At 38.6% G+C, this 27,233-nt stretch overlaps 1 protein-coding gene across 3 annotated transcripts in view; it reads left to right on the forward strand.

Moving 5' to 3' along the window:
• RAP1GDS1 (Rap1 GTPase-GDP dissociation stimulator 1) overlaps nucleotides 1–27,233 on the forward strand; it is a 247,978-nt gene that overhangs the window by 193,269 nt on the left and 27,476 nt on the right. For 2 of the 3 annotated variants that reach the window (XM_056132662.1, XM_056132664.1), the window contains 5 exons: nucleotides 17,354–17,497; nucleotides 18,073–18,204; nucleotides 21,996–22,130; nucleotides 24,703–24,828; nucleotides 25,637–25,776. In XM_056132662.1, coding sequence (XP_055988637.1) covers nucleotides 17,354–17,497; nucleotides 18,073–18,204; nucleotides 21,996–22,130; nucleotides 24,703–24,828; nucleotides 25,637–25,776 — 677 coding nt within the window. The remainder of the gene's footprint in view (nucleotides 1–17,353; nucleotides 17,498–18,072; nucleotides 18,205–21,995; nucleotides 22,131–24,702; nucleotides 24,829–25,636; nucleotides 25,777–27,233) is intronic. The other variant, XM_056132663.1, reaches the window with a different exon arrangement.

A 27,233-nucleotide genomic window follows, 5' to 3' on the forward strand; every position in this document is an offset into this window, starting at 1 on the left:
AAGACATACACCCTAAGAATAAAAGTGAACTAAAGTAAACAAACCATACCAAAAAATAGTTTTTCAAATACGGTATCTAGCATATAATCAAAGAGGATCAGACACATGAGACCAAACACTGTAAGAGAAGAAAAAATTTCAGAAACTAGACAGTAACCAAAACTTTCCAGATATTGTTGACTCAAAACACTGTTTATGAAGTTCAGAAGGCAAAAAAGAAAGCTTGAAAATTTTAGAATAAAAAAATACTATAGAAAATGACAGATTTGGGGAGGGGGGCTGGGAAGGAAAGTCTTGAATTAAAAGATAAAAGGACAAGAAATATAACTCAGGTGGTTAGGCACTTAACTAGCACATGACCAGTTCTAATTTAATACCTGGCATTGCTTATGAACCCTTAATCACCACCAGGAGAGATCTCTGAGCCCAGAGCCATTAGAAGCCCTGAGCATAGCTGGTTGTGGCCAAAAACTAAAACAATTTTTTAAAAAATAAATAATGCAACCCAACTAAGAACCCATTGGAGATAAAGGACAAGTTGGAGAGTGTGCTAGGCCCCAAACACATTACTTTGCTTCAAATGGCTCTCTGAGCATCTCCAGCTATAGCCCTAGTGACTTTCAAGTACTACAGGAGACACTCCAGTGGCCCCTAGCACTGCTAGGCTGAATATCTCCATGAATGGCTCCCAGATCTGCTGGACATTGCTTGGGACCTCCTTCCTCCTCCTCCCCTCCATCTTCCCCTCCCCACCACACTACCTCCTCCAAGAAAACAAAGGAAAAACCTAATGGAGAAGATAATGGCTGATGGTTGATTACCTGTAGTTGAATTAAGGAAGTAGCATCTTAAGGAGAAACACAGTAGTTGGAAAAATTTGGCAAGAATTTATCAGAAATTATAAAAATATCAAAGGCTATAGAAGCTCAGTGAATCATAAAGGTTTTTAAAACATCAGAATCATCTATATTTTAAATCATACTGAAGTTGCAGAAAACTAGTGAAGGAAATCTTGTAAGTATTCAAGGGGGAACCACCTTAAAAAGAACAGTAATTTAAATGATAGCTAAGTTCTCAAAAGTCATTAACTAAAGCAAACTGACAGTGAAACATCTTTTATGTGCTGAAGGAAATAAATGCCAGCTTAGAATTCTAGATTCACTGAAAATATTCTCCAAAACTTGAGGCAAAATATATCTTCAGATTAAAAGCCATGAAAGCTAATTACCAGTATCCCTTCATTAAAGAAAAGTGTAGTATATAACAGAAATAATTCCACAGGAAGGTTATAGAACATAAAACGCAAAAGAAAGCTAGTATATATAAGCATAAATTTCAAGATCATTGATAAAAAATAACAAAAGCAACTTACAAGTTATGTAAAATCTATATAATTTTTAAAATAACAAAATGATTATAGTTCTTGTTTTATTTGAGAAAAAGTACTATGAGATCTGATTATTTTTTTAGTGATTTCAGCCCTTAAGGTAACTAAAATAATTTTTTTAAACGTTGTATAAATCGCAAGCTAATGGGAGGACTTATGAAAAGTTTTTAAAATATGCTTATCCATCCAAAATAATGAAAAGAGAAAGTGGAGCAAAGTTTGCAAATAAGGTATAATAAACATACTAGATTTAACACAGTATTTAGTAGCACAGCACTGTAGCACTGTCCTCTCATTGTTCATTGATTTGCTCGAGCAGGCCCAGTAACGTCTCCATCATTGTGTTACTGTGTTTGGCAAATCAAATATGTCACGAGTAGATTGCCTGGCTCTGCCATGCAGGCAAGATACTCTCGGTAGCTTGCTGAGCTCTCTGAGAGGGGTGAAGGAGTCAAACTCGGGTCGGCCATGTTGGCTGCGTGCAAGGCAAACGCCCTACCACTGTGCTATCACTCCAGCCCTAAATTCTTTAAATCCTAGATGATCGAGATTGGAGAGTTAAGATGTTAAAACGTTCACCTTTGAAACGATTCCAGTTTGTTCCCTAACACCACAAATGGTCCCTGAAGGACTGCTGTAAAAAAATCTCAGGGCGGGGGGGCAGCCAGGGGAGGCCCCCGGTGGCTCTTCCCCTGTCTGCCCAAATTCGGGGTGGGCCCGAGCTGCTCCCCCAGCCGTGGTGGCCCAGGTCATGGGTCAGACAGTGGATGAAACAAGGGCCAAGGTATTTGATTGGTCAGCTGCCGTTTATTCCATTCTCCCAACGTGCCTGTCCCAGTCTCTCTAAGCCTCTCATTCTAGTCTCACACTGCTCCTCATTCCCGTCTCCTTCTGTCTCTCCCGCTCATCTCTCCATGCTCCATCTCGCAGGTTGGGCTTTCTCTCTCCAGGTGCTTGCTCCTGTATTCTTGTTCTACATTTTTCTCTGCCTGTCCCCCTTGCTAGCCTCTCTTCAGCCCATCTTGCCACCCTGCTCGCTCTCTCTCATCTCTCCTGTCTCTTCTCTCCAACTCCCCTGCACTCTGTGCTGACACCACATGCAGTCTGGTAGTCAAATCAACATAAGAAAGCCCTTCCTGAGGACCCACCAGGTTCAGAAGGTACACCACCTAAAAAGTATTCCAAAGCCCTTCCTGACTCCCCAAGGGCAAAATACCTCCTAAGGTGTTTTTCTCCTTTCCTCAGTCCAGTAACTCTATCAGCATCTTAATACTAGTTAATTTTGTATGGACACAGTAAGAGATAACAATGAGGCTTGTAGGGCATCTCAACTCAGACTATAACATTCAGGCCAGATTAATCATTCCTAACCCTAGCAGAGTCCGAATCTAGTTATCACATTTTGGATCATGACAGCATTTGTCCACGACCAAGCTCTTAACTTATAGTTAAGCATTATGGCGCTTTGGCCAGGCCCATCTTGATGCCAGGGTAGCACATAGCTTACTGCCTGCCTTGGTTCCATCCAGTCCCTCGTCGGGACCCTGGTTTGGGGGGGCGCTAGTATGTAAGGGCAACTGAGGCTTAGGTCGAGAGAACAGATGCCCAGGAGGAAAATATCAGAGAGTCACATAACAAGAGCATAGCATATACAGTCTTCTTGTGTCCATACAAAAAGGATATTGCTCTGAATAAACTAAGCAAAGGACTTAGGGAGAAGAGAAAAACAGTATTTACAAGTAAACAGAGCACAAAGAAAGAAGTTACAAATAAGACACAGAGGAATGGGAATAATGTGATGGGAGCAACCCAATAAATCTAAACTACCTGAGGCTATACAGGAAGGACAAAACACTGTTATCCTATAGACTGCCACAAACAGCCCCTGACTATTGCCAGGAGCACTGCATTTCCCCTACATACAAGGGGGGATCAAACAGTTGGCAACTGAACTTTTAAAAACTCAACACATTCTTTTTTAAAAACTTCTTTTTTTTTAAATTTTCTAATTAAAGAACTGTGATTTACAAAGTTATAATGTGATTATAGCTACATTTTAGGTTTATATTTCAACACCAATCCCACCACAAGTATCTTCATATTCCCTTCCTACCACAGACACCTGTCCACTTGTCAGGCACATTACAAAGTTTCAATGATTGCAGCTTAGAGCTCATGTTTTCAATTTTGTTGAGTCTATGTTTTGAATTGTCACTGTCACTGTCCTCCCGTTGTTCATCGATTTGCTCAAGCGGGCCCAGTAACATCTCCATTGTGTCACTTATTACTGTGTTTGGCATATCGAATACGTCACAGGTAGCCTGACAGGCTTTGCCGTGCGGGCGAGATACTCTCAGTAGTTCGCCGGGCTCTCCGAGAGGGACGAAGAAATTGAAGTTGGGTCGACCATGTTGGCTGCGTGCAAGGCAAACGCACTACCAGCTGTGTTATCACTCCAGCCCATGTTTTGAATAAAAGGTGTATATACTTCTGACACCCACTCTAGCAAATCAATGAGCAACAGGATGACAAGTGACACAAGTGATCATACTTCTAAGTATAATGAAGTTATTAAGTGTAATACAGGGATTGAAAGATACCATTCACAATTGTCTATTTTATCATATAAAATTCATTTAAAGAAGGCCTTTGATTCTGTTGAGACTGAAGCAGTTATTGAAGCCCTAGCCAATCAGGACATTCAAATTCAATACATCAGGGTCCTCCGTGAGCTTTATTACAGATTCACTACCAGGATCTCACCATTCTACACAGAAGTGATCATCGATGTCAAGAGAGGGGTGTGGCAGGGTGATACCATTTCACCGAAACTCTTCAGTTCCACCCTCGAGAACGTCATGGGATGACTGGAATGGGAAGCAATGGGAGTGAAGATAGATGGTTGGCAACTACACCACCTCATCTTTGCTGATGACATCGTTCTAATAACACCATATATTAGCTAAGCAGCACAAATGCTGGCTGACTTTGATCGTGAGTGTGGAAAGGTCGAACTCCAGCTAAATCTCACGAAAGCAATGTTAATGAGAAACAGTCTCGTTCCTGACATTCCATTCCTCCGAATGCAACAGTTATGTGTACCTAGGTCGAGAAATCAACATGACAAATGACCTGGCATCTGAGTTGCACAGAGGAAGAGAGCAGGTTGGAACGCCTTAGAGAGCATCAAAGAAATAGCTAAGAGGACAAAGAACCTCTGGCTCCATGCACATCTCTTCGATTCCACTGTTCTTCCTGCATTAACATATGCCTCAGAGACCTGGGCCCTACGAAAACAGAGTGAGAATGCTATTCGGGTCTCCCAAAGAGGAATTGAAAGAGCTATGCTTGGAGTATCACGTTTCACTCAAATGAGAGAAAGAATCCAGAGTTCTGACCTCCTCGACAGTCAAGAATCAGAAACGCTGTCTCGTTTGCCAAGATGTCAAAAATCAGATGGGCTGGACATGTAATGAGATTTGGACTAGAGCCGTTACTGACGGGATTCCATGGGATGTCAAAAGACTGCATGACCACCCACCTACAAGATGGTCAGACTTCTTCGTCAAGACCCTGAATGATTGGTTTGAGGCTCTTCGTGTTCCTAGAACGAACAGACGCCACTGGGCTACACTAGCACGCAACCGCGATGAATGGAGACAATACTGGTGCCCACTCAAGCAAATCGATGAGTAACGGTAAGTCAAGTGATCAAGCGATCAAAATAAACTCTAAAATCAATAGACTGCGGAGCTCAGGATGGCTCAGCGGTAGTTTCTCCCTTGCAGATAGAAGACTGTGAGCTCCCCTTCGTACCACTATGCTAAGAGTGGTCCTGCCAGCATTGCCACTTGGAATCCCCCTGCACCACAGCCAAGTGTGTGAGCTCCACAGCTAGAATCTGCAGTGCCCAGGAAAGCCTGAAATGAAGTGAGCAAGCACCACAAAGAAGTTTTGCGTTCCCTGGACAGCTCTGCAGCCAAAGTGTGGGAGCAACACCAACAAGTGTTTGACACCTGAAAACATTGTAATCAGTGTGTGACCTGCAGCAAGCAACAAAACTAAAATATATATAAGAACCATAAGCAAGTGTGCTACTTATTCAAGTCATCTACAGCAAGGGCAAGGGAGTATTTTTAATAACAAGAATATTAAGGCACAGTGATCTCACTTATCTGTGGTATATGGAAGATTAGCAGGAAGAGGGAATGCAGGGTATCAAAAGGGGATATCCAGTTTACCCTTGACTCTAGAACATAGAAATAAGGACAGCAAAGGAAAGAAACCAAGGCAGGAGAGTTAAAAGGGATGGATGGGGGTAACAGGACAAGGTCCAGGGGTTTTGGACACATTGGTGGTGTAGAGTTGTGATATAAATGCACATCTTAGCCACAGAGCCAGCTATACTGTGTGCATGAGATCCAAATCACAACAACCAAACTTAAAAATGGTTCTGTCTGGGAGACACGCTGTGGGGTGGGAAAGACCTGAGGACAAGGGTGGAGGGCAGTTGACACTGATGGAGGAATTAGTGCTGGAACATTGTATTTGTGAAACTCAACTATGAATACTTATGTCAATCACTGTGCCTTAATAATTTTCAAAAGTTTTCAATGTGGGCCAGAGTGATAGTACAGTGGGGAGGATGTTTGCCTTGCACAAGGTCAACCAGGGTTTATTCCCCAGCATTCCATGTGGTTCCCTGAGCACCGCCAGAAGTAGTTCCTGAGTGCAGAGCCAGATACAAATAACCCCCAGAAAGTGTTTTTAATGTAAAAAAATTTTAATTTATTAAAAATAAAGTTTTAAGAATTAATAAAGTTCTGGAAGTACATTTTATAGTAATGCAGGGTCCAGTTTTTCTGGTAATTCTGACAATTACATATGACTCAAACATAAAATAAATATTTATAACAGTGGAGCTAAGTGGAAAATTATGGCTATTATGGGATAAATATAAATTTTAATACTTCTCTCAGTAGTTCATGGAACAAACAGATAACAGTAGTGATATAGAAAAAGTAAAGGTAAAGGTAAAGGTAAAAGCCCTCCCGTTGATCGTCGATTTGCTCGAGCGGGCCCAGTAACGTCTCCACTGGAGACTTTGTTGTTACTGTGTCTGGCATATCGAATACTCTCGGTAGCTTGCCGGGCTCTCCGAGAGGGGCTGAGGAATCGAACTCGGGTCGGCCATGTTGGCCGCGTGTAAGGCGAACGCCCTACCGCTGTGCTGTGAAGACCATGATTTAAAAAAACTGATAAAGTGGATATATCTGGAGCTCTATGACACCTTCAGTATCATTTCAAGTTTACATTAAATATCCAAGAACATATGTCCTTATTATGAAAAATGTCTCAACAAATTTCAAGGGATTACATAAGATATGCAGTCCAGCCTAAGTGAATTGTTTAGTAACTAATAGTAAATATATCTAGGAAATTTCTGTATGCTTAGATAATCAGAAAAAATATTTATAATACATCAGAGACCAAAGAATATTTGTGATGAAAAATTATAAATTTTCTAATAAAAAGGAAAATACTCTATCTCAAATTAAATGTGATGCAGATAAAAACACACTAGAATGTAGGATAACATTGGTTTTCCCTTCCTCCCTGGCCACAGGGAGCTTAGGTTTGTTGATTGCTCTCCCAACCTGTCAATTACCTTTGTCTCCTGATCAGACTCTGCTGATTTGTAAATATTGTTTTTCTCTTCTTCTTAATGTCCTTTGCATGGTCATTTACTTCAGAGCAATTGCTTTTTGTATGGACACAGGAAGACAGTTAAAAAGACGTGCTGGGGGGGGGGGCTGGAGCAATAGCACAGCAGGTAAGGCATTTGCCTTGCACGCAGCTGACCCGGATTTGATTCCCAGCATCCCATATGCCTCCCCACCAGCACCACCGGGGTAATTCCTGGGTGCAGAGCCAGGAGTAACCCCTGAGCATAGAAGGGTGTGACCCAAAAAAAGAGAAAAAAAGACATGCTTTTGTAACTTGGGATTTAATTGTCTCCAGATAATATTACCTCCTGGACATCTGCTCTCTCAACTTAAGCCTCAGTTGCCCTTTACTTTCTAGATCCCCAAAAGCAGGGTCCCAACAAGGGACTGGCTGGACCCAGGGCAAGCTGTGAGCTACCCTGTCATTGAAATAGGCCAAGCCAAAGTGCCCTAATACTTAACTGTAAGTGAAAAGCATGGTCATGGACAAATTCTTTTATGATCCAAAGAGTAATATCTAGATTTGGACCCTGCTAGAGTTAGGAATGGTTAATCCAACCTGAGCACTGTAGTCTGAGTCTGTGGCAAGATGTCCCCCGGAGAGTCGCCCTACAAGACTAAATATATCTATTACTGTGTCCATACAGAATGTCAAATATTAGGAAGTAGAATTAAAATGTTAATTAAGTTACTGGTCTAAGGAAAGGAGAAACACACCTTAAGTGCTGTTTTGCCCTAGTGGGCTGCAGGTGGTCGGGAAGGTCTGGATAAACAAGTTGATTGGGGTGGTGGGGAGGGTTGGGAGGTGTAGAGGTGTGGTGAGAGAAGAGATGGTTGCCACAGAGAGAGGGAGAGACAGAGTTATGGGGAGAAGAGGAGAACTGGAGAGATTTATGGAGCAAGTTGAGGAGAGAGTTGTGAAGAGCTTGGGAGAGACGAGAGATGAAATAAACGGCAACTGATCAACCAGCTTGGCCCTCGTTCCTCCTTAGTCTGCCCAAGATAATGGCTGTCTCGGGTGCGGAAGTGGTTTGAGAGCACCGAACATGGGCAGTGAGAGAAAGCCGCTCAGAGAGCCTGTGAACATCCATTAACATGTGATTACTAATAGCGTCACCCACACTAAGGTGATTACACACAGAATGTTTTGCTTTCATGATTATGTTAGAAAAGGGGAAAAGTCAAATGTTCTTCTGGAACATTTATTGAGTGGATAAAAACATAGGCCAAAAGAAATGGAAGTAACTTTAAAACTGAAATTAATAAAATTCAGATTTTAATGCTATACAAATATATACTCACTGAGTGATCTTCAGTTCTTCCAGAGAATAGAAGCAAATATACTCATAAATTTTGAAGATGAGACAATATAATTTTCATTCTAAATACCAAAAAACACTATATAAAAAAGAAATAAAAGTTGAGTTGAAAAGACTACAGGTGGGGGGGGACATAAACAAAGGCAAGAGTACAAAAGATCTCAACATGGTCCTACAAATTTGGAGAATATTATGAATAATTAAATAACATTATACTTTATTTCTTTTTCCTAAGGTTTGAACTGACTTTAAGCATTTATTCTGTAGATCAGTAAGTTATGTTACAAGCAGCTTCTACCAAATCTACAAAGTCCCAAACATAACACCTATGAATGTATACATATCTGAAATAAATACCAAGAAATAATCATATAAAATACACTTATAGTTTCTCTTCTACTTGTATTAGTGAGTGATATTGCGTTTTGAAGTATAGATCACACACACATGCATACACACACACTCATAGAAAAGTTGAGTGATCTTCAGTTCTTTCAGAGAATAGAAGCAAATATACTCACAAATTTTGAAGATGAGGCAATATAACTCTCATTCTGAATACCAACAAAGACTATATAAAAAACAAAAGACTAATTCTCACTACAACCATAGATAAAAATTTCCCTTAAAATATTAGAAACTGGGATGGAGAGAAAGTAAAGTGAGTAAGGCTGCTTGTTTTACACATGAAATTCCCTTTAAAATATAAAAAATTGGGCTGAAGCGCAGGTAAGATACTTGTCTTGCATATGATTGAGTTCAATCCTCAGCATCTCGTATGGCCCCTTGAGCACTGCCAAGAGTGATTCCTGAATGAGTGCAGAGCCAGGAGTAACCCCTGAACATTACTAGGTGTGGCCCAAAACAAAATTAAATAATAGAAACCAGGAGCCAGAGAGATAGTTTAGTTGATAAAGTGCTTACTTTACATGCTGCTGACCTAGTCCAGTATGACTTTTGCCCCCCCACCAAGTCCTGCCAGGAGTTGAGCACAGAGCCAGGAGTAAGCACTGAGCAGTCAGGTATGACTCAAGCTGCAGACCCTCCCCACCCCCCACTGCCAAATTCAAATCTTTTAAATTTTAAAAATTTTAGAGACCAGAATCAGTCCTATGTTTAAAAATTAATCATACCAATTGAATGTTTTGAAAATGCAAAGTAGTTTAGAAGCTGTTTCTAAACTAGTAATATATATGTGTATATATGTAATATATGTGTATATGTATATGTATATATGTATATATGTATGTGTATTTGTATATATGAAGCCTCCAGAGAGCATACTCACTGGTGGAATTTTTTTATTTAATAGGTAATAGGGTTATACTAATGTTCATGTTTATGGGATTAATATACAAGGTTATCCCACACCACTGTCACCTAAGTTTCCATGATTTTCCACCCCCATCCTTCTAACCTCTGGTCTGACCTTCCCTCCTACTAATGCCTGTATTTGTTGTTGGTTGACAGTTATGGTTTCAGTGCACAGTATTACCTGTCAGCACCAGCCTTGTATTCTAGATCCTCCTTCAAAGGTTTCTAAGTTACTTGCAGTCACCACTTCTCCCCAAATCCCATACATGGTACTATAAGATCTGTATTCCAGTGTTCAAGATTTATTATCCGTCGGTATTGCCCATACCCTTGATTTGTTTGTTTTTCTGCTTCTAACTTGTTCCACTTAGCATGATACTCTCTGGTTCCATCCAAGTTACGCTGAAGTGCATGCCTTATTTCCCATGGTTGCATAGTCTTCTATTGTGTATATGGATGAATAGAAACTTATCCATTTGGGTTGGACATTTGTATGGCTTCCATATCCTAAATGTTGAACTAAGAATGCCTGTGCACAGAGATGTGCACATATCTTTTCAAATTAATGTTGGCTTTGTCTCCTGTTTTAGGGTTACCTAGAAGTGGGGTAGCTGGGTCAAATGGGAGAATTCATTCTTTTTGAAAAATTGTCATGTTGTTTTCCATATGGACTAGACCCAGTGACATTCTCACCAACATTGAGTGATGGTTTCCTTTTCTGTTCTTGCTGTACTCGCACCAGTACTTGTTTTCTATTCTTTGTGGTGAAAGTGGACCTTGCACCTGATCTTAGAGGAAAGCTTTCAGTTTTCCTCAAGAGAATGCATTATGTTTTGACTATAATGTTGGCTCTGGGTTTATTATGGTCAAACTATCTTGAATATCATTCCACCAATCTGAATTTTATTGAGGATTTTTTTTTAATGAATCACGGTGAGGTACAGTTACAGATTTACAAACTTTCATGCTTAAGCTTCAGTCATACAATGATCGAGTACACATCCCTCCACGAGTGTCCATTCTCTGCCACCAATGTTCCCTGTATCCATCCCACCACCCTCACCCAATCCCCCACACTCACCCTCCTCTGTAGCAGGTGCATTCTCTTTTACCCTCTCTCTCTCTCTGGGTGCTGTGGTTTCCAATTCAGGCATTAAGTGGCCATACTGTTCAGTCTATAATCTACCTGCAACACACATCTCCCATCCTGAGCAGGCCTTCCAGGCATCCTTTACTTGGTAGTCCCTTCTCTATCTGAGCTGCCTTTTCCCCCAGCATGTGAGGCTGGCTTCCAAGCCGTGGAGCAATTCTCCTGTCCTTATCTCTACTATCCTTGGGCGTTAGTCTCCCATTCTGTTACTTAATGTTCCACCAATGAGTGCTGTATTCTATGTCCCTCTCTTTCTGAATCATTTCACTTAGCATGATACTCCCCATGTGCATCTACTTATATACAAATTTCATGATTTCATCTTTTCTAACAGTTGCATAGTATTCCAATGTGTAGATGTACCAAAGTTTCTTTAACTAGTTATCTGTTCTTGGGCAGTAGGGTTTTGTCCAGATTCTGGCTAATGTAAACAGTTCCGCAATGAACATACAAGTGGAGATATCATTTCTACTATACATTTTTGCTTCTCCGGTATATATTCCCAGAAGTGGTATTACTGGGTCAAATGAGAGCTCAATTTCTAATTTTTTGAGAAGTGTCCATATTGTTTTCTAAAAGGGCTGAACCAGTTGGCATTCCCACCAGCAATGAAGGAGAGTCCCCTTCCTCCCACATCCACAGAAACACCAGTTGCTTTTGTTCTTTTGGAAGTGAGGTGGGCCTGTCTCTGTGGTGTGAGATGATATCTCATTGTTGTTTTGATCTATATCTCCCTGATGATTAGTGATGAACAGCATTTTTTCATGTGCCTTTTGGCCATTCAGATTTATTCTTTGAGAAAGTTTCTGTTCATCACCCCATTTTCTGATGGGATTACATGTTTTCTTCTTGTCGAGTTCAATCAGTGCCTTGTATATCCTTGATATCCACCCCATATCAGATGTGTATTGGGTGGGTATCCTTTCCTATTCTGTAGACTGTCTTTGTATTCTGTTCACTCTTTCTTTTGAGGTACAGAAGCAGTTTAAGATAGTCACATTTGTTTATCTGTTTCCACTTGCTTTGTCAGTGGCATGTCATCTTTTGAAGATACTTTTAGCTTCAAAGCTGTGAAGGGTTTTGCTGACCTTTTCTTCAATGTATCTTATGGATTCTGGTCTGACGTAGAGGTCTTTAATCCATTTTGATCTGACTTTTGTACATGGTGTTAGGTAGAGTTCTGAGCCCATTTTTTTTGCATGTAGCTATCCAGTGTTGCCAGTACCCTTTGTTAAAGAGGCTTTGCTTGCTCCACTTCACATTTTTTGCTCCCTTATCAAAGATTAGGTGATCATATATTTGAGGGCGGGCTGAAGCGATTGCACAGAGGTAGGGCAATTGCCTTGTGCACGGTCAGCCTGGCCAAGCTGGGTTAGATTCCCCTGCCCCTCTCAGAGAGCCCGGCAAGCTACCGAGAGTATCTCGCTTGCATAGCAAAGCCTGGCAAGCTACCCGTGACATATTCAATATGCCAAACACAGTAACAACAAGTCTCACGATGGAGACGTTACTGGGCCCGCTCCAGCAAATCAGTGAATTACGGGAGGACTGTGACTATGATATTTGAGGGTGTGTGTAAGGATATTCAACCCTGTTCATTGGTTCTCGGCTCTGCCTTTGTTCCAGTACCATGCTGTTTTAATTATTATCGCTTTGTAGTAGAGCTTGACGTTGGAGAAAGTGATGCCACCCATCTTCATTTTCCCAAGAATTGCTTTAGCTATTTGTGGGGATTTGTTGTTCCATATAAATTTTAGGAGAGTTTGATCAATTTCATTGAAGAATGTCATGGGTATCCTTAACAGGATCACATTGAATCTGTGTAATGTTTTGGTAGTATTGCCATTTTGACAATGTTAATTCTCCCAATTCATGAGCAAGGGATGTGTTTCCATTTCCTTGTGCCCTCTTTTATTTCATAAAGTAGCGTTTTGTTGTTTTGTTTGTACAAGTCCTTTACCTCCTTAGTTAAGCTGATTCCTAGGTACTTGATTTTCTAGGCATGATTGTGAAAAGGATTGCTTTTTTTCATGTCACTTTCTTCTATCTCATTCTTTGCATACAGGAAAGCCATGGAGTTTGCGGTCTTGACTTTATAGCCTACGACTTTAATATATAAGTCTATTGTTTTTAGGGGGCTGGAGTGGTAGGGTGTTTTCCTTGCATGCAGCCAACCCAGGTTACCCAGGTTCGATTCCTCTGGCCTTCTCGGAGAGCCTGGAAAGCTACCGAGAGTATCTCGCCCTCATGGCAATGCCTGGCAAGCTACACGTGACATATTTCATATGCCAAACACAGTAACTAGTGTCACAGTGGAGGCGTTACTAGACCCGCTCAAACAAAATCAGTGAACAGCGGGAGGACAGTGACACTGACTGACTAATTTTTCACTAGGATACACCTGTCATACTTGTGTTTTGGGATTAATCAATTCAGTAGGTGCCATGGTATCTTAGAGACCATTTTGTCATCCTGGTAGCAGACAGGGACTCCTTTAAATAAGGAGTTATTCTTCTTTATTGAGATTAGGAATGCTAATTTTTTGTTGTAGCAATGAGAAAAGCATAGATATAATTACTACAAAAATAATGGCACTGATAATGCAAAAGTGGTGGAAATTTGAATTTGTGATTGTAAAAGGGAATGAATTCACTAAGGAAGTTCCAAGGTTGTTTGCAATGAGTACTGAGCACACACATGGTTATTTGCTTAATAAAAAGCTCAACTGCTATTTTAAAAAATAAAATACTGGGGCTGGAGCGATAGCACAGCGGGTGGGGCGTTGCCTTGCACGCGGCCAATCCGGGTTCAATTCCCAGCATCCCTGAGCACCGCCAGGAGTGACTCCTGAGTGCAGAGCCAGGAGTAACCCCTGTGCATCGCCAGGTGTGACCCAAAAAGCAAAAAAAATAAATAAAAATAAAATTACTATGAGACAAAAAGAAAAAGTTGTTTTGATTGACTTTTAGTCATACAGTGTTCTGGCACCCATCCCTTCACCAGTTTACCTTTCTTGCTCAGTGTCAAGGTTTTCCTCGTGCCATCCCACCACATCCTGCCTCTATGGCAGACACTTTTCCTTTCCCCATCCCTCTTATTTTTCTTTTAAGCACTGTGGTGTAGAATACTGTTACTGAAAGGGTATCATGCATGTCACTTTACTTCCCTCATCCTCTGATTCATTTCACTCCACAGGATACTCTCCATCTCCATCCATGTAAGCAAATTTTATGACTTTGTTGTCCTAATGCCTGATTAGTGTTTCATTGTGTAGATGTTTTGTTACCCACTCATCTGTTCTTGGGCTGTGGGCATTGGGTTGTTTGCAGATTCTGGCTATTGTGAATAGTGCTGCTGTGAATCCGTAAGGTACACAGAGGAAAATGTAGGGAACTGTCCATGATATTGAAGCTAACAGTATCTTAAACGATGAAATGCCAAGCAAGTGAAGCAAAGATAAACAAATGGAACTACATTAAACTAAAAGCTTGTGTACCTCAAAGGAAACAATGTCTGGGATATAAAGACAGTCCATAGAATGTGAAAAACTATTTACCTGACACTCATCTGATAAGGAGTTAATATCCCAAGATATATTAGGCGCTGGTAGAATTTTACAAGCAAAAATAAAACCCAATCCCATAAAACTGGGGAGAAGAGATAAAAACGTCCTCAAGGAAGAAATACAAATGGCAAAGGCACATGAATAAAACTTTTATTAAATGCAGTTTTCTATATTTGTGAGTTTTTACTATTTTGAAAAAGGGCTGGAGCGATAGCACAGCGGTAGGGCATTTGCCTTGCACGCAGCAGACACGGCCGACCCGAGTTCAATTCCTCCTCCCCTTTCGGAGAGCCCGGCAAGCTACCAAGAGTATCTCACCTGCACGGCAAAGTCTGGCAAGCTACCCATGACGTATTCGATATGCCAGACACAGTAACAACAAGTCTCACAATGGAGTCGTTACTGGGCCCTCTCGAGCAAATCCATGAACAACATGAACAATGGGAGGACAGTGACAGTGATTAAGTGCATATACATATGTGCAAATGGAGTTGCAATGGAGTTGGTAAAGATAAATGCCTCAAACACAAATGGTATAGTAAATATATATGTTAGAATTTTTCTTTGCAGAATGTGGCATTTAGTCAACCTTTTGTTATAGAATTAAATTCTGTCATACTCCTTGCAGTATTTTTATTTGTTTTCTGTTTTCTCCATTACCATCTTCTCCTCTAATACCTTTGAAAGCTTAATTCCTGGGCTAGTGTTCTTGATTTTATTGGTATACAGAACAGTGATTTCAACATTTTAGGTGAGTATGAATAATACAGGGCGTTAATATGTTTAAGGCTTTTTAATTTTGGCTTCTAGTTGTGTTTGCCCTATAGCATTCTATAACCAAGGAAACTCCCTGTTTTCAGCAAAGCATGGTGTAAGTGTGCCTTAAAAAATATTTTAGGGGGCTGGAGTGATAGCACAGCGGGTAGGGCATTTGCCTTGCACGCAGCCAACATGGCTGACCCAAGTTCGATTCCCAGCATCCCATATGGTCCCCCGACTACCACCAGGAGAAATTCCTGAGTGCATGAGTCAGGAGTAACCCCCAAGCATCGCCGGTTGTGACACAAAAAGCAAAAAAATATATATATATTTTAGGTCAAATATTTTGTTTATTATTAAGTACTGTTTTAAAGAAATTCTGGTTCTAATGACAGAAAATATAATTTTTGCATAATAAAAACCACCATACTGAAAATATCTTAAGTATTTATAATTTGTCCCAAATAAAAAGGTGAAAAAATAGCGACTGCTATATATTTGTATATGTAGCTTAAGATATTACTGAATTACTAAATAAAACCTAACAGAATCAAACTTAAATTTTAAATTTTTTCTATAAAGCTAATGTATTTCTAAGGTCATTTGATCAGTGTTTTATCTTAGAGCATTTAGTTAGATCATTTAGATTAAAATACAAAAATGAATCACTGTCACTGTCACTGTCCTCCCGTTGTTCATCGATTTGCTCGAGCGGGCCCAGTAACGTCTCCATTAGAGACTTTGTTGTTACTGTGTTTGGCATATTGAATACATCACGGGTACCTTGTCAGGCTCTGCCATGTGGGCGAGATACTCAGTAGCTTGCCGGGCTCTCCGAGAGGGGCGGAGGAATCGAACTCAGGTCGTCCATGTTGGCTGCGTGCAAGGCAAACGCCCTACCGCTGTGCTATCGCTCCAGCCCACAAAAATGAATAGGAGGTATAATATCTTCTGTAATGGAGAAAACAGGAATGCAGATAAACGCTTTCCACTGATAAAATTTTTATAATTTAGGGGCTGGAGCGATAGCACAGCAGGTAAGGCATTTGCCTTGCACGCGGCCAATATGGCCGAGCCGGGTTCGATTCCTCCGCCCCTCTCTGAGAGCCCAGCAAGCTACGAGAGTATCTCACCTGCACAGCAAAGCCTGGCAAGCTCCCCGTGATGTATTCAATATGCCAAACACAGTAACCACAAGTCTCACAATTTGTTGTTAGACATTACTGGTGCCCGCTTGAGCAAATCGATGAACAACAGGAGAACAGTGCTACAGGGTATTTAAGATATTAGTAGTTACCAACAAAAAAAAAAAGACTCTGAAAATAAAGTTTGCTATAAAGATATAATTGCTTTTTGTCTCTTTATTTTGTTCTCATCCAGGAGCTTTTAGTTATTTTTTAATTTTATTATATTAAACTTTAAAAAAGTATATTTAGATATGGAAATTGTATTGATATATAATAATGATATATAATTATATATCAGTTACTTAGGCCAGCTTCTAATTAATGAAATTCTTTGAAAAAAAATACAGCTTTTAGGGGCTGGAACGATAATACATACAGAGTCAATACCTATGGTTTGTCAGTCCATATGGTTCTCTGAGCACCAGCAAGAGTGATTTCTGAGTATAGAGTCAGGAATAACCCCTGACCATTACCAGATATGACCCCCCAAAAAAATGGCTTTTAAAAATTGGAAAGTTATAGATTTATTAGCTTTTCTCAGAAAATGCCGTTAATACACATATAAATAAAAATTGTTTGAAATTTACTTTTAGCTCAAAAATAACTATGTTCAACTTTATGTTTCAGTATATGTTCAAACTCCATTATGAATATATCTTAACTTTAACAGATTTTTAATTTTAACAGATCACTTGCTTTCGAGCTTAGATCTTATTTATTTAGGTACTGCTGAACGTTGTGGAAGGTGACACATTGAAATGGAAATGTGAAAAAGAACTTTTGAATATTTGAGCTGCACAACCAGCTTCTCCTTGTGAAACCCAGATCGTGGAAGACAGTACTATCCAAATCATATATTTTCATATCTAAAATTCATGAGAGTAAGTGTTTTATATTAGAATTTCTAGTTTATCTCAAATTTATTTTATCTCACATTATATTTTAGATGCTATTAAACTACAGTTGGTTGAAGCTGGTCTGGTAGAATGTCTGCTAAATATTGTTCAACAGAAAGTAGACAGTGACAAAGAAGATGACGTTGCTGAGCTGAAAACTGCTTCAGATTTAATGGTTTTATTACTTCTTGGAGGTGAGTTGTAATTTATTTGAAACAAAGAACATGGTTGATTTTTTAAATTTTAGTGTTTTCATAAATACTAGATTAGGCATTTTCCTTTCTGTCTCATTTAAGTCTTGATTCTGAAACCTTACACATGATGGAGAGAACCAGATATGATGAGTATGGTAAAGAGGCAACTTCACTATCTTTGAATATTTAAAGAGCTGCTACCTAGAAGAGGCAGCTAAGTTAGACTTCTATTAAGGACTTAGACTATAAAATTTTTGTTTTATTTTGTTCTGGCGCCACCCCCAGAGGGACTCAGGCCTTACTCTTGGCACTGTACTCAGGGATCACTCCTGGTGATCCCGGGTCAGCCGTGCATAAAAAAGCACCTACCTTTTGTACTATCTCTCCAACCCCTAGAAAAACTTTTAATTCTCCTCTTTAATTTTTATGACAGTTTTACTACAAGAAGAATAAATATTCCCCGCTTAGTGAATTACAGTTCTGAAATATATAATTTTCCAATTGAATATTTGCTTACGAATATGTGTTTGTAACTTATTATTTTTTTCCTCTTATTTTTTTTATTTGCCCTTTAGATGAATCCATGCAGAAGTTATTTGAAGGAGGAAAAGGAAATGTATTTCAAAAGGTCCTGTCCTGGATTCCATCAAATAACCATCAGCTACAACTAGCTGGAGCATTGGCAATTGCAAATTTTGCCAGAAATGGTAAGCATGTTTGTTCTTTTTAAAATTAGATGTTCTATGTATTTAAATTATTTCTTTACTATTACATATACTAAACCTGGAACAGTTCACAAGTGTAGTATTTGTGTATATTACTCTGTTGTTCAGATTTTAAATACTTCTAATGACTTTCAACAGATTGCACATTTTGTGTACACAGCTAAATTCTATGAATTCTAGTAGTTTAAAGATCAGGAAATATTTTCCTTGAGTACTCTGAACTTCAGACTAGTAAACTGGGGGATATGGCCTTTTCCTGATGATCTTATTTTCTTCATTTAATGGGTATTGAAGGCCTTAATTCATACTTTTAAAAGTTCACTCTGAATGATCCTTCATTTAATATAGAATATTAGACCCCATGTTTATTTTTGGAGTCTGATGACACCTGCTATTCAACCTAACACCTCATTCTTATAATCTGTAGCTTATTATTTATTATACTATATATTATTTATATAATATTACATAATGTAGAATATTTTATTTTATTTCATGTTTGAACAGTTATTTTATAGTAATTAATAATTCCATTTTAGCTCTCTTCCAGTGATAACAATCATTAGTTCCTTACATTAAAACTAAAAAAAATTTTCATAATTATTGAAGAAGAATTGTGAGATAAATACTTCATAATTTCTCTTTTAAATGTTTCCAAAATTCTAACATTGGAAAATATTTTAACTCAGACAAACATGATTGTAGCACTGTCCTCCCATTGTTCATGAATTTGCTTGCACGGACCCAGTAACGTCTCACAACAAATTGTGAGACTTGTTGTTACCGTGTTTGGCATATCAAGTACGTCACAGGTAGCTTGCCAGGCTTTGCCGTGCGGGCAAGATACTCTCGGTAGCTTGCTGGGTTCCCCAAGAGGGGCGGAGGAATCCAACCTGCGTCAGCTGCATGCAAGGCAAACACCCTACCCTCTGTGCCTTAAATCCTGCTCCAGCCCAAACAGGATTGTACTACTGATTTTTTCTTTGGTTTTTAAAAACATTTTAAAGTATACATCACTATAAATGAGCAGCTGAATGTTTTTATTCATCATTGAAAGTCCAATTCTGTTCTTTACTATAACAGTACCCCCTTTCTAAATAGTGACAACTAACTTAAGACGTTTATATTCTTGAAAAATAATTTAAATATCAGTCATAAATTATAGAGAACCAGGAGTAAATCTCTTACCCTTCTGTGTTTTTTTCATGGTGGACTTCTCAGATTGTAATCAAAACAGCATGAGATGGCTTAGCAAGAGAAAATTAAATTTAATAATGTGCATTTGGGGAAAATGAATTTTGCTGCTTCCACTTTGAGCTGGGGAAAAATTGGTATATATAAAGTTGCTGAGGGGACTGACGAGACAAAAAACTTGACATGACAATTAGGGAATGACTTGAGAATAAAGATGCAATGCGATGCAATGAGATGAGATGAGATAAAACATGTTTACAAGTAAACCTAGAGCAGGGTGATGTTCTCCAAACTACGCTTTTTCTAATTCTACAGTCATTGCTTGTTCCATTATGGAAAAGCATAGGGAGTGAAGGTTAACCTCTTCCTCTGATTAGGAAGAGCAAAGGACTCTTTGTGAAATAATTTCTCCTCAGCCAGCTAGTTCCCTCATTGCTATTAAAACAAAACAGTCTGCATTATTTACGTATTGTTAAGGCACAAAGGAAAGAAATTGACCTTAATTCCAGGTATCAAGATGACATTTAACTGGAAAAACTCTACCCTGGACATATTGAGAAAATCCTATCTGACCTTTCGGGGAAAGCTAATCCCACAATACAAAATTGAAGAACTGTTGCTGTAACATGGACAGATATAATTCATCTCCACTATAAATGAATACTGCTGGTTCATGTTTTTTAAATAAATTTTTGTTGATATAACATTGATTTACTGGATTCCACTATTTTTCTACCTCTTCTTTTACCAAGAATTTTGACATAATTAGCCGGTATGAGTCCTGTTGTTTGACCATCAAGACTAGCCAGAAGCCAACCACGCACTTTGTGTTGCTGGTCTTTGAGAGCTAAGTTTAGCATATCTCCAGCATGGAAAGAAATTTCCTCTTCAGAGACGGCAGTAAAATCATATTCTGCTTTGGCAACTACATGGTCATCTTCACCACTTGCCCAATTGGTGTTATCTGTTACTTCATCATTCATCAAAGCCTTGAATATGGCACTTTAAAAAAAAAAAAATCTCAGGGCTAGGACGAAGAAGACGTTACTGGCACCTGCTCGAGGCAATCGACAAACAACAGGGTGGTCGTGATCGTGATCGTGATAACATTGATTAATTACATTACATAAGTTTTAGGTAGCACTGTAGCACTGTCCTCCTGTTGTTCATTGATTTGCTTGAACAGGCCCAATAACATCTCCGTTGTAAGACTTCTTGTTACTGTGTTTGGCATATGGAGTACACAGTATTAAAATTTTACACTTGTATAACGCAGCATGATCATTATCCAAAGCAGAGGTTCCAAATTATTTTCATATTTTTCTTACATTCTTTTAAAAAGAATATCTCAGCTCCCCCATCCCCTAAATTTGCCTTCAGGAAGCACACAGAAATCCCTCCTAATTGCATTTGAGGCTGCTACCAACCAGTGCTCTCCAATTGCACCTAAAATTACTGCTACCACCCTCCCTGAATCATTTTTATTAACATACAGTGGTGAATATTTAAACCTGTGGTTTCTGATTATTTTTCTGATATAGTATCATGCTCAAAGTTTGAGCATTTCTTGGTCTTTTTTGATGATTTTTCAAATTATTTTCTGTATTAAGAATGTGATAATTAGACATTTATCAGTAAACAAAAGTAGTCTGTAAATCGTAGAAAGAGTTGAAATCCATTTTATTTTCCATTTTTTCATTTTTCCTACTGTACATAATTGGTACATTATAATTAGTATAAAGGGAAATTAAAGTACTTCTTGACGTGTTGGCATGGATGTGGGGATAAATGACTCTCCATTGTTGGTGGCAATGCCGACTGGTTCTGTCTTTTTGAAAAACAATATAGATATTCCTCAAAAATAGAAACAACATGGGTGCACAAGAACAGACAAATGGATAAAGAAATTATGGCACATTTATACAATAGAATACTACTCAGCTCTTAGAGAAACAAAATCATGAAATTTGTCTATAAATACTTGGAGAGTATCATGTTGAGTGAAATGAGTCAGAAAGAGAGAGACAAATATAGAATGACTGCACTCATTTGTGATATATAAATATATGTAGTAGAAGACATATCCACAGCCAGGGAAAAAAGAGATTAGGTCAGTGGTTGGAATCAACCACAAGGGTGTGTGGAGTGGAGGGAGGTAAGATAGACATGGGACCAGGATGACAGACTAGCTGTAAATGAACTGAATGTTAAATGTTAAAGCTGGAAAAGAACTGAATGTTAAAATTAGGCAAAGGAATATACTGGATAACCTTTCAGTATCTGTATTACAAATGACAATTCCCAAAAGGGAGTGGGGGATAGTGAGAAGAGAGAGAGATAGAAGAAAAGTGCCTGCCATAGAGGTGGGGGTAGGGATCAGAGGAAAACTGGGGACACTGGTGCTGGGAAATGCACACTGGTGGAGGGATGGGTGTTGGAACACCATGACTGAAACCTAGTCATAAACAGCTTGTAAGGGTCAAAATCACAGTGATTCAATAATAAAATCTTTAAAAGTTAAGAATAAATAAAGTACGTGGTAATCATAAAGAGGAAAAAAATCTTTTTGTTTTGTTCAGATGGGAATTGTATCCATATGGTAGACAATGGAATTGTGGAAAAGCTTATGGATTTACTAGACAGACATGTAGAAGATGGAAACGTAACCGTGCAGCACGCAGCCCTGAGTGCGCTCAGAAACCTGGCCATCCCAGGTGAGGCCTGGGGGGAGGAAATGGGGTCTGTCATTTGGGAACAGTACATCTTTCATGGGAGGTGTGGAAAATAAAGCAAAATTATTTACATTTTTCAAGAATCCTTTAAAGAACAATTTACGGTTTATGTGTTTCTTTGTGTATTCAGACATGGAAATTAATATTTTTTAAATTTTAATTTATTTGAGATAAGATGGTTACAATAGTGTTAAAGTCTATGGTCACGGTCCTACCGTTGTTCATCGATTTGCTCGAGCGGGCCCAGTAACGTCTCCATCGTGAGACTTGTTGTTACTGTGTTTGGCATATTGAATACGTCACGGGTAGCCTGCCAGGCTCTGCCGTGCTGGCGAGATACTCTCGGTAGCTTGCCGGGCTCTCCGAGAGGGGCAGAGGAATTGAACTCGGGTCGGCCATGTTGGCCGCTTGTAAGGCAAACGCCCTACCACTGTGCTATCGCTCCAGCGATAAATATGTAAAGTTACTGATATATATAAATATATATATAAAGATATATATATATGTATATAAAGTTACTGTCCTCTACCACCACCAAAATGCCCTCCATTACTGACCTCTAATATGGTCTTCCTTCCCCTTCCTCCCTTCCCTATTCTTATTTAGCAGTTCAGTTTTGTAATACAGGGCCAAGGATTTGTCATGTTTGATACTATTTCCTTGTTCCTTCCTTCTATATTCCACAGATAAGTGAGATCATAGAGTATTTGTTCTTTTCCCTCTGACTTATTTTGATTAACATGTTACCCTCCACCCCCACAGCAAACTGCATTATTTTATCTTAAAGTTGGATAGTATTTCATTATATATGTATATATATGTGTGTGTGTGTGTATATATTTATCACAACCTCTTTATTCACTCATCCATCACTTTTTAAAATAGCCTTATTATATTGCCTTGTGGATTAAAATATTTTGAGCCATGAAATAGCATTATTAATTCAAATAATACAGAAGATAATTAAAACTGTTCTTTTATTCTACTTTCTAAAAATAAATTCCTGATGGTAAATAACTACATGAAGATACAAAGTATTAACTTGATTCAACTATCAGATTAATATTGTCTATATTAGGGGTGGAAATTTTTAAAAATTTTTTTTTATTGTATCACCATGTATTGTATCACAAAGTTACAAAGATACTAGTGACTGTGTTTCAGGCATACCATATTCTAACACCAGTTCCTTTGCCTTTGTCCACTACCTGTCAGGGATAGAGAACCTCTTTTCTGCTGAAAAAGCCTTTTGGATATTTATAACATCATTCATAATTCATACATACGATACAGACAGATTGGCCACAGGCATCCAGTAAGAGCATACATGTCTGTCCAGTCATATGCCAGGGACATACCACAACCTTATGTTACTGTGGGCCAAGCACTACCCACCCCCACTCTATACCGTCTTGGGCCAGCACTACAGCATGCCAAATAGCGTGTAGTAGGCCTGAGCTTCAAGTCAAGATAAGCCCCCACTACTACCAGGTCTGTCCCAAAACAACAACAGCAGCAACGACAAAAACAGTAAACACAGATGGGTCAAGGATGGATGTAAATAAATGTTAAAATGAGAAATTGTCTAGTTCAACTTCTATGGAAAGCAAATACGGAGATCTTTTCAAATAGGAAGAGTAGAACTCCTATATGACCCAGTATCCTACTTCTTGGCATCTACTCCCCAAAGACAAAAATATTAATTTGAAAAGATACATTCACACCTGTGATCTTTGCAGTGCCTAGTACAATAATCAAGATATGGGGGAGAAAAACCCAAATGCCCAATATAGATCAAGATCAAGCTATTGTATATATATACACACACAATAGAATAGTATACAAGTATAGAAGAGGGAAAAACCATGCTACTTGCTGATAATGAATGGAACTAGAGGGGAACTAGAGTGTAAACTAAAGGAAAGCAATTGATACAGAATGATCTCTTCTATGTGTGGAGTATATAAAGACACTATAAGGATGCAATAAATGGCCATAGGGAATAAAACTGAATATAGTTGATCAATATAGTTGATCAATGGGCTGGAGCAATAGCACAGCGGTAGGGCGTTCGCCTTACAAGCGGCCAACATGGCCGACCCGAGTTCGATTCCTCCGCCCCTCTCGGAAAGCCCGGCAAGCTACCGAGAGTATTCAATATGCCAGACACAGTAACAACAAAGTCTCCAATGGAGACGTTACTGGGCCCGCTCAAGCAAATCGACGATCAACGGGAGGGCCTTTACCTTTTACCTTATAGTTGATCAACAAAGCTGAGCTTACAAGGGGGAGGGATGGTGGAATGGGAGGAGCCTTTTGTACCTTGCTGGAGGAAAGCAGGTGTGAGGTGTGGTGTTGAAATGACATATTCGTGAAGTTGTCATTAAACAGTATTGTATGCTTCAATAATGATTTAGTAGTAAAAATATCAAATGGTAATCAGATAATCAGACACAATGAATTCATATTGAATTGAATGTTTTCCCTCTAGAATAACAACATTTAAATCTCTCTCTCTCTCTCTTTCTCTCTCTCTCTCTCTCTTTCTTTCTAGTTGTAAATAAAGCAAAGATGTTATCAGTTGGAGTCACAGAGGCAGTTTTAAAATTCCTTAAATCTGAAATGCCACCAGTTCAATTCAAACTTCTGGGAACATTAAGAATGTTAATAGATGCACAAGGTAAAAGAAATGCTTTCGCAAGGTGCATTATTGTACATTTTTTGATATTATAATTATTCACTTAAGTATTCTTACCAATTTTTATCTTATTTTTAGATCATTATGACAATAGAAATTTTGAAAACTTATAGAATGGAAGGTCATCTTTTTGTTTATATAACAACAAAAGCCATTCCTTGTTTTGAAATGCTTTGAAATGCTTTATGTATTTACTTTATAAATTCCAAGTCTTTCTCTGTATTGATTTCTTTCAGTTCTTCTATAAACGTTGTTAAAACATTTTTTTAAAAAAAGTTTGAGCGATAGCACAGCGGGTAGGGCGTCTGCCTTGCACGCAGCCAACATGGCCGACCCGAGTTCGATTCCTCCGCCCCTCTCGGAAAGCCCGGCAAGCTACCGAGAGTATTCAATATGCCAGACACAGTAACAACAAAGTCTCCAATGGAGACGTTACTGGGCCCGCTTGAGCAAATCGATGATCGACGGGAGGGCCTTTACTTTACTTTACTTTACTTTAGAATATAATGGTTTACAACCAGACTAAACTAAAACAATATTAGGTGTTTTTTGCCTGGATATATTAAGTCCACAAATTTATACAAAAAGACAGATAATCTTTTATATGTATTGTGTATATGTATATTATTATATATATGAGTATATAGTACTTTGTTTTTGTTTAAATAAAACTGTTTTGTTGTGGCTTTTTTTTTAGACAAATTTCCTTTACATTTTTAGTTCTTTACCAGTTATTTACTTTAATGCCTGTCAATGATTGATTCATTTGTGGTTCATCTTTTTCCTATAGCAGAAGCTGCTGAACAACTGGGAAAAAATGTTAAATTAGTGGAGCGTTTGGTGGAATGGTGTGAAGCTAAAGATCATGCTGGTGTGATGGGAGAGTCAAATAGACTACTCTCTGCCCTCATACGACATAGTAAATCAAAAGTAAGTCCTGGGAAGCTGTACACTAGAAAGTATTCAACTGGCCTTTTGTGATTTCAGTGTTACAGATCTTATAAGTTTGTATTTTTATGTAATTAAAAGTAAATACACCCATCCACATTGCTTGAACTTTTTTATTTTGTTCCACATTAATAAGACTTTGGAATCAGGGATGAATTCAGTTTTATCTCTGCCATTTCTTTGGATGGTATCTTCATGTCTCAGTATCTTAATATATAAAAACAAAGATATTACCTACCTGAAATTATTATGTATGTGAATCAGTGAGGTCAGAATGCTCTGGTGCTGCTTGGAACATAATAAGCACACAGTAAATTAAAGTTCCTGTTGTTGCTTTTAATTATATTTTTTACCCTAATAACTATCAGCTGAAGTAGCTTAGTGGTATCTATCTAGAAATGGAATGATAGAGTATGCTGCACAGAATCACAGAATTTGACAAAATTAATTCTCGTATCAGTGCCCACCTATTCTTTTTGGCTTATTACTTAAAAAATTGTTTGAATGAATAAATTCAAACAATTTCAAAGTATTTCAAAGATCACAGTAGTGATTAGATTCGCATACATTAGATTAGAACTTAAAACTCAAAAATTTTTAACTTTTTCTAATTAGTTTACCCTTTGTTTTATAAAGCGTATGTGTGAATGAAGGTAATATGGTCTCTATCCATCTGTGATGTTGCCAGTGGCAGGATTTCATCTTTCAGTATTACTGAATAATATTCCATTATGCATTATATTTACATGTACACATAACAGTTGGGTTTTTTATGATATATCTTAATTTTTTTGTATGTTCCATTTGAAATTGCTTCATTTCTCTCTTGGTTGTGATATTGTTATCATTGTTGCAATTTTAGGAATGTGGTTACTAGGTTTTACACACTTGTGATGCTGCAGGCTACAGTGTGCCAGGGTTGCATACTTAGCTATGGTGCTTGTACATACACTTGACTGTTGTGCACAAGGTAATTGTGAGACTTGTTATTTTATAAGGGAACCATACCGACCAGAACCAGGGATAGCACTCAGGGATGTGGCATAGTGCAGGGAACTCAGACCTAAGGCATGCAGGGCAGCTGCTTTGCCACTGGACTCCATTAGGAGCACTCTGAGTATTTTGAAGATTAATGCCTATCTGGTATAAGGTGTGCAAATACCTTTTCCTTCAGTAATTATATGTTCAATTTGCCAACGCTTCTCAATGGACTTAGTTCCTTTTGTTTATTCTTTTTTCTTTACAATTGGAGTCATGTCCTCAAACATGTCTATGAGGATAAGGTTGAAAAATGTATACCCTAGGTTTTCTTTTGTGTAGTTTGTGGTTAGAAGTCTTATCTGGTCTTTAGTATGTTTTGAATTATTTTTTGTATGGTATCAGATAATGGTCAACTTTCATTCTTTTGCATATAGATTTCCAGTTCTCCAGGCAGCATT

The sequence above is a fragment of the Sorex fumeus genome, unplaced genomic scaffold, assembly GCF_029834395.1.
Source record: "Sorex fumeus unplaced genomic scaffold, SorFum_2.1 ptg000095l, whole genome shotgun sequence".
NCBI lineage: Eukaryota > Metazoa > Chordata > Mammalia > Eulipotyphla > Soricidae > Sorex > Sorex fumeus.